Below are 9077 nucleotides of genomic sequence, written 5' to 3'. Positions count from 1 at the left end.
TGGCAATAGTAAGGAAGGGAATTGTGAATGGAAATAGTTTGATGCAAATGAGTCTGATTTTGGCACAGACTTCATTAGATTAACAGTGAGAGATAACTGAAAATCAATACCATACTGTTAACCAAAGTGGAAATTTCAAAATACCGTATTTACTCGCATATAAGATGAGGTTTTTATTCATTTTTCATTGCTTCAAAAACCTAGGTCGTCCTATATGCACGAGCAAAAGATTCTTTGCATTTTCGCAATAATTTTTGTGAATCATGTGTTTGCATTTTTTACCGGATGCTCACCCTCTGGTGTTTAAACACAAAAGTATTTTATCTGGGTTGTTTCAATCGTCCTTGTGTATTGTCAGGAGTAAAGATGAATAGCAATAGGAAAAGCAAAGCTTTTGAATTGAATTCCAAAATCATACAGGAGCCCAATATAAGTTTCAGTCCATTCTCACATGAAAACAGATGATTATCGGAAATCAGAATTTGGAGAAACTGATATGTTTAATCAACAGAGAGTGGATTTGACTGTTAAGAATTTGCAAAAAAGGTTCCTGATTGTCCAGCTTCACGTGAACAAAAATTATGTTGTCAATTTTTCAAGTTTTTTCTTTGAAGTTTAAAATGACAGTAATTTTTGCAGGACAATGTGTGCATTTACGTTCATTTGATATTTTACTTGTGATTAAACGAAAAAAAATTAGAATTGTATTAGTAAATCTAATTTTCTTTATTTTGATCTTTAAAGTCACACCTCATTCTATATGCGGGTAAATACGGTAAACTATGAATATGACTGTGTTCCTAATTCCACCTTTGCAATTTTACAATTTATTTCTCACGTGCACCTTCAATGTTTGCCTGTATTCGTCATTTCTAGAGGGCCTTCTCTTGTAGGAAATCCTTCTCTATTAGCTATTAGTTTTTGGGGTTTTTTTTGGTGAGCCAGAGGTCAGTTTCCTCACATTTGGTCAGCCAGCTTGTCCTTGAAACTTAGTACCTAGAGATAAGTAGGACAAGAGTCAAAAAGAGTGCAATTAAAGCAAAATTAGTTTTATTTTTTAAACTGTTTTAAAGTACAGTGCACATTCCTAATCCTGTTCGAACAGTAGAGTTGTGGTCTATTGACCATTAGTGCAAAGTAATCAAAAATTAGTCATCTCAGTCAGAAATCAGATAATACTAAGAATATTTTAAAATGTATTTTTATTTTCTCTGGAAGATCTCACTCAAATGCAAGTTGATTCTAGCTTTATTTATTTTTTTACTATTGAAGGAGTATAGTTTCCCTTCTCCTATTGATTTATTTGTTTACAGTAATGCCACAAATGGGTGATCTGTCAAGGGGATGCCTTGTGGGAGGTCTTTCTATGGGAAATTGGCCCTATTTAGGTGTTAGATAAGTGAAGAAAATGTGAATCTAGTCCAGCTTGTTGGTCGGGAGTAAACCCATGACCACTTATAAAATAAATTTTAAAATTTGTTATTGCATAATTCGTTTCAAATCTGAGTTATCAGACTCATGAATAAAAACAATACTAAATTTTAATAAAATTTTCTTTATTTTTTATGTTAATACATTGTGACCACAATGCACAATAATCTGGCATTTGAAATTATTAAAAATTGCAAATTGTTTGTCTTTCTAGAGTCCGAGAATGGAAGAAAGACTGAGAGAGACAAATGAAAGAGAATTGAGGAGTATGGACAAGTTCAGAGAAGAAGGAGAAAGGGGAGGCAGCAGAGAGAAGATGTCAACAGAGAGAGTTCATGTCCGGGAGACGGAATCGGTAGAAAAATTGAAAGCTAAAGACAAAGAGAAGAAAGCTACAAGGAAAAGAGTAAGTTTTTAACAAAAACTTTTCATTTTTTAAATAAATAATAACTTTCAGACGCTATTTTCAAATTGCTAAACTTAAATCATTATTACAAATTTTCTGAGATAGCAATAGAATCAGGCTCTTAATTGAAGCAGTGAGATGCTTTTGTATTTTTGAGGGGGGGAAACAAAAAATCTCTCTGCTAGTCATTGTTTCACTGCTATTGGAAATAAAATTTTACTTCGTTATTAGCAGAAAGAGCTACTACAATAGCATTGCAAAAGCAGGACACAGCAGCCTGACAAGTCCCTTTCTTCAACTAAACTGTTCATTTTCAGAATCACCTATACTGCCAAAAATTCACATTTTATTACCAAACAATGTAGGATTGTTCATATATATACTGAGTGGCCAATTTATTATGATCACCTGCAAATTTTATGCAAATCTGCTATGACATCACACTATTGCCACCACAGAGCAAGATCGTTATAAAGAGGGATTGCTGGATGATTGTACAGACAATTGAAGGGTATTGCTTGTGAAGGTACGGTTAAAAGAAGTGATTTAACAAACTTTGGAATGATTGTGGCTGCTAGAAGCAGTGAAGTGAGTATCAGCAAAACTGCTTCATTTGTGAAGTGGTTGAGAGCAGCTGTTGTTCATGTGTATAAAGAGCAAACGAAAAGCAGGTCTCAACATAAGACATGTGGTCGTCTACATGCTTGAGCTGAAAGTCCAACAGAAGAGCAACAGTATATCAGATTACAGCTGATTTTAGCCAGAGAACATCTCCGATGGCCTCTGAACAAACTGTTTGCCTGTATCTATCTCATCTTGGGTATGGAAGCCAAAGGTCTGTTCAAAAGTCATTGTTGTCTGCAGCTAACAAGATCAAACAACTCCAATTCACACATGATCACAAAGATTGGACATTAAATGATTGTTAATTAATTAAAGGGTGTTGTGGTCCGATGAATGACATTTGCAATTGCACCACATAGATGGCAGAGAGAAAACAGTCTGAAAGCATGGACCCTACATTCAAGATGGTGGAGGCTGTATTGTGGTTTGGGGGAAGTTTTCTTGGCATTTCTTGGGCCTTGCTTCGTATGGAATGCCCAAAGATATTTAAATATTGTTGCTGACCAAGTACATTCTGTTATGTTAATTAATAGCCTACCCCACTGGAGATGGATACTTCTAGCAGGACAACGGACGAGCTTTATGGCTTGGAGCAAAGATGGTTTGAAAAGCATGACAGAAACTTCACTTTGCTTAGTTGGCCTCCACAATCACCGGATTTCAATCCAAGTGAGCATTTGTGGAGATGAGGTCAAAAGCGGCATCAGGATCCAGAACAATCTACTCTTAGTGAACTGGAAAATGGAACTTATTGTATATGGTGTCAGATTCCTCCAGCTACTTACAAACATCTCATAGAGTTCATGTCAAAGAAAATTTCAGCAGTATTGCAAGCAAAAGGTGTCCCATCAATGAACTGAGTAGATGGTCATAATAAATTGGCCACTCAGTGTATACACAACAATCTTAACTCATACATGCCCACCAGTGGCTGAGTGGATATAAACATTGACATTAGTAGTTGATCACAAGTTCATGCTTCACCATCAATCTGGCCATACAGAGTTTTCCACATTTTCTTCATGTTAGTAACACCTAAATAGAGGCTAGTTTCCCTAGAAAGTCTTCCCAGAGGCATTATCCATGCAGCAGATCACCCATATGTTGCATTGATGTAAACAAATAAACCAATATTTCTATAAAATACAAAAGAATCAGTCTATAAAAAGACACAAATAAATATATACAGTAAAAATTGTCCACAATGGAATCTAAATGAAAGAACATCACTCGTTCTAAAAAATTTTTCCCATCTAGGCAGGTTTTTCTATCTTAAAAACCTGTTCAAAACAGAAAAGAATATTCTGTACCATGCAATTCTGGTTTATGCAGGTTTTACTGTACATATAAACCCAAATTTTGGGCAGTTAAAATACTGTTTAAACTTGATAGTAGTGCCAGAATATTTCAGATACAGCATTAATGTTTAGTACAATAGTTGGTAAACTGTATTTGATGTTGAAACCAATAAATTTTGTATTTTTAGGACCATTCCGATGACAGCAGTGGCGAAACTAAAAGGAGAAAAGACGAAGATCAAGGTAGAGTATAGTTTTAGTAATACAGCAGAAGTTCTGCATATTTGTATGGGGGGTTACATTCTGAAAAACTACTGTGGATAAGGAAGGGTGAAGTAAATCACAAAAGTAAGATTAGATAGGAAAAATTTTTTTGTTTATTTGTCATATATCAGAATGATGGAAGCACTAAGTTGACAAGAAAATAACACTGGATTTTCTGGCAAAAAGTTGATTTGTCCTTTAATCCTTTACAAACTGTCAGTTTTCTATAATTGTATTTCTCATGCCAGGTAGCTTGTTTATACCTTTAAAGTAGTTCTTGGATTTTTGAGGAGGAAAAAAAAACTACCTTGGTCATCAAAGAATATTTTGCCATTCAAGGTGACCACTTTAGATTCTGTAGGCGGCAGATTTCCCACCTCTTCTCGAAGTTACCCAACCAAAATTTCTTGAACTTCCTTCGTGCCGCACATTCTGTAAATTCACAAATTTTTAAAATCAAATTTGTCGTCAGTGTACAAAGCAAAAGGACAAGACATCTTCACATCTAGGTCGATAGATTAATAAAAATAATTTCACTCTTGTGCAAGTAAAAAGAAAAGGTGTTTTCCATTCTACTTAACAGAAAAATGTTATTTTTTTTTCTTTTTCTAAAACATTGATTTATTGGATATGATATGTATCTTTTTATTGGCAGAATTAAACTGAATTTACTTGTGAAATGACACAATTTGATAAATTTAGGACTTATCATACAGGAATATATTTAAAAGAGCAGCAAAATTGACCATAGAGAATTGTCATTGCAGAATGTATTTTGGGTCAAGACCCCTCTGGCTGCTGACAATCTTTTAAAACACTGGTCCAGGTAAAAAGTCATAATGGAAATTAAATAAGTTTAGTACAATATAAACAATTCTACATGATTAATTTGCCATTATTTTAAATATCTTCCTGCATGGTAAGTCCTAAATTAATTATGTGATTTAAAGAAGTACAATAATTGTTAGGATAAGAAGCTTCTAGCACATCGTGAATGAAAATAGTTCCAATTATCCTGATTATATGTCTAGAAAACAGCGCTTTGTTTAAGTATGGAATACATAAGATTTACAAAACACAGTATCTTAACAGAAAATTTATCTTAAATTGGTCATCTTAGCCCTCCACATATGGCTGAAACTACATTTCTGGATCCTTGTATCCACAGGAAGTGAGAATTGGATAGGTTTCTGACAACATAATTGCATTAGGTAGCATATTAAATGGACTGAAAATTGCACATAGCAATTGTTTGTTAATCTGCATACTCAAATTATTGCCTTAATTGTAAGTTATCTGTTTTTATTTTGTTTCTTACTTTGTCTAATTTTTCAAAATTTTAATGAGGATGCTTTAAAGTCATTTTACTCTCATTTTTTGACTATGCCTGTGGGCACTGAGAGGGTCTTTTTTCAACACCTGGTGAGAGACTGGGATAAACCACTCGCAAAAAATTCTAGATTTTTTTGCCCAGCCAGATTCAATCCTGGGGATGGTATGAACTGCCCCAATCATCGGGCTATCACTTTAGATTGCATCTATGTGCAATGCCAATTTTTAGTTGGTTTAGCAAAAAAAATTTTTCCTATTTTATTGTCATGTTTCTATCATTATACTTGACAATTTTCAAAAAAAGCTAATTATAAATATGCAAGAATCTCTGGATAGCTTAATCCACTTTTGATATTTTTATTTTTGCTTTTGATTTGCACAGTCCAACAACATACCAATAAAGCCAGAGGTTCTCTCTGGCTTTATTGGCTCTCTATAAGATATATTGTAACTGTAAGATAGATAGCTAACTGCAAAAACTAAAAAAATAACTAAATGGGCAGAGTGCAGCATCAATTCAAAAAGAAATCCTTTTGTTCAGTATGCAAACTACAATTCTTTGACAATCTGTAAATTGTTTGGCCACACATAGTTTAAGAGTATTGCTTCTTTTTTTTCCAAAATATAAACTGATTTTTAATGCAATCCATTTGCTTCCAACAGGCGTAAAGCAATCAACAAAACGTAATGGAGATAGTGAAATAAGAGAAAGAGAGAGGCATAGGAGGGTGAGTATTTGCTGCTTTGTCAACTTTGAATTATTTTTCAATTTTCTTACAAATTCACATTACAAAGTCATTATATTTTTCACCTCCTCATTTGGTTTAATGCAGTGGAAGTAGAATAATCTGAGATCAAAACAAAAGATGATCATTAGTTTCTATACATCTTTTTATTTATCATGAAAAAGCAATTGATAATCACCAGATATATCAAAACACCAAGAGAATTATTCCCTGCAGTTACTTAAAATTTTGTGTACCTGTTCAAAATGCTGAAATTTAATTTACAAACACAAAATGCAGTTTTCTATTTCAAGATAATAATTGGCAGCAGATTTATTGATCCAAATCATAGTTATTAAAAATGGCATGAGATGGATTTGGAGTTTGTGGCTCAATGTCGAGTTAACTGGAAGTGCCAAAATGTCAAATGCAATACAAACCATTAGTTTAAAATATAGGAAAGAGAAGAGACCCAATTATTTTCTGGATAAATGGTGAAATTTAGTTTGAAGATGGGTGCTTAAAGTGAGCCACTTATACTAATTGTAACAGTAATTAATTTTACGATTAAAGATCAATCAAGCCTGTACTTTAATAGTTAATAGTGAACGATTATAGTCGAGTTGTTTTCAATCTTTGAATAGAGAGTATGAGTTAATTGGAGTCCAAAAATTCAGCTGGGCTATGGTTTACACTTTTAACAAATTCTTTCACATCAATTAGTTCTTTATTGGCCAAAAAAGTGTCTTTTGAAAGCCAAGTAACTTTGTTATTGAATAATAAGGATCAATTGATGCACAATGCCAGCATCTATCTACACCTTAATCCACTCTTAAAAAATATGCCTTCTTTGGCAGACAAAGATTATTTAGGTCTTTTCCTTACAGACAAATTTGTACAATTAGAAAAATTTTAAATCTTTTTTTGTTGGTGAATAGAGAAATTGTCAAAAACTCGGATCAGTGAGTTAAAAAAATATGGTAGGCCCTCAATTTATTTGATTATAGATACAAGTTAATGTTCTTTGAATCAACTAGCAATGGCTAGTTGATCCAAAGAACATTAACTTGCCAAAGATTTTGTTCAAAAATATCTAGTTTCTCTTGTTACAAGCAGTTGTAAACAATGAAAAAAAATCCACAATTCAGGTTAATAAAGTTTTTTTTACTTTTCAAATTGGAAATGAGAATCTTTTCAATACAAAATAATAATCTAATTTAATAATCATCTCCTTCCTTCACATTTTGTTTTTCAGGAAGAAAGTCCTCCAAAAGTATACGAGAGAAGAGAAAGAAGATCTGAACGGGAGGAAAAGAAACAATATCCTTTTTGGTCTAGATTGTAAAAGATTTGTGCATAAAATGTTGCAAATCACATTTCATAATTAAGACTACAGTCCATTTCAAAATTATAAACACACCCAACTTTTTTCAATAACAAAAACATTAAATTGATATTATATTAATATATTGTTTAAAACAAATACATTACTATTCCAGCTTGCTCTGACTGTAATGCACTGGAGACAACACTTCAGAACTACTTTGACTTTAAATCTTAAAATAGTTTGATCGCTTTTGACAATATGATGGCCTAAAAATGACACCCTTTCATGTCAGCATGTGGCGGTGTTGGAATGCTATATTTATTGCACAGGCTGCTTCACTATCTGAAAATTATCACAGATTTTCAATTTTTGATTGTTTCAAAAGGTGCATAAAATTAATTATTGGTTTAATTAGTTGTCACCACAGAGTAGTAATGTAGTACAAATTTTAAACAGTTCTTGATAATTTAAAACAATGTCGTGTGGAAAAACACTAACAGAGTTGGAAATACATAGAGATTGTCCTGCTTGTTTTAGTTGGTAAACTTTAAGACAAATTTCAGCAGTTGTAAATCGATCTACGTGTGCTGTGAGAAATGTGTTAACTCAGGGTGAAAATTATAGCAGAAATAACCAACGTGGAAGATCTAAACTCCTTACATCTAGAAATGAAAGAAAGGTTTTTTGGCTACTGACGGTAAACAAGTTATGCCAGATAATCATGATCAACATTGCAATTGCAGTTTTACCAGCAACTATATGGAGATTATGCATAATCATAAAAATGGCTGCCAAACCAAAATTAACACAAAACAGCTAGATTAAAGTGGGCCAAAGACAAAATGACATGGAAAGAGGAATGGAATTTGGATGGACCTCACAGTTATAGTCAGTTCTGGTATCATTTGAGGAAGAACAAAGTCAAAAAGGTGGGGGGTAAAACAGGCATTGTAATTATAGAATGAATTCAGAAAAGTATCAAGAACTGTTGTAGCACTTATTGGGAGAGAAAACTGGCAATTCCAACAGGATAATGCTGCTATTCATGCATCAAAGCCAACTAAAAAAAAGTTAAATGTAATTGATTGGCCATCACATGGAGCCCTGATATGAACCTGATAATCATCTTGTTTATGGCCAAAACAGACAATACAACACAGCTAATTTCAGTTCGTTTACAATCATGGATTGTTGGGAAAATATTAAACAAGAACAATTTTAGAAAGTAGTAAAATATATGCTTGACAGAATATTTTAAGTAATTAAATCAAATGGTGGACCAACAAAATATTGAGACATCACAAATAATTTTTTTATGCAACTGTGTTTATACTTTTGAAACAATGAAAAACTGGAAATCCGTGATAATTTTTTTTTCAAATAGCTCTGAAAATGTTTAAATTGATGTTGTAAACAACATACTAATATAATAAATACATTACTATTGTTAATTGAAAAAAGTTGGGTGTTAAAGTCACAAAATTTACGGATTTTACATGGCTTAATCCTTAACAGAATTCCACTCATCGATCGAGTACATCAGCTGCTGTGGCAGCATCCGTCAAGAGGAGATCCTGAAGTGCGAACGCTTCTGTCTGTTTTGTAGAAAACTAAATCACCACCCCGTGCCTCCACATTTAGTCTTTTATAACTAAGGACGCCGTCCACGG

At 33.1% G+C, this 9077-nt stretch overlaps 1 protein-coding gene across 1 annotated transcript; it reads left to right on the top strand.

Moving 5' to 3' along the window:
* The first annotated feature begins 629 nt into the window (after positions 1 to 629).
* Positions 630 to 9064, top strand: LOC111612580 (DEAD-box ATP-dependent RNA helicase 42-like). Its single transcript, XM_023353811.1, has 5 exons — positions 630 to 1837; positions 3948 to 4002; positions 6019 to 6083; positions 7336 to 7400; positions 8931 to 9064. The coding sequence occupies exons 1-5, from the start codon at positions 1655 to 1657 to the stop codon at positions 8983 to 8985; spliced, it is 423 nt and encodes a 140-aa protein (XP_023209579.1). The 5' UTR covers positions 630 to 1654; the 3' UTR covers positions 8986 to 9064.
* The last annotated feature ends 13 nt before the right edge of the window (positions 9065 to 9077 follow it).

This window comes from Centruroides sculpturatus, unplaced genomic scaffold, assembly GCF_000671375.1.
Source record: "Centruroides sculpturatus isolate CEXI.00-Female unplaced genomic scaffold, Cexi_2.0 scaffold1790, whole genome shotgun sequence".
NCBI lineage: Eukaryota > Metazoa > Arthropoda > Arachnida > Scorpiones > Buthidae > Centruroides > Centruroides sculpturatus.
Note: the sequence above shows the minus strand (reverse complement) of the source record. Positions and strands in the feature narration are given on the sequence as shown.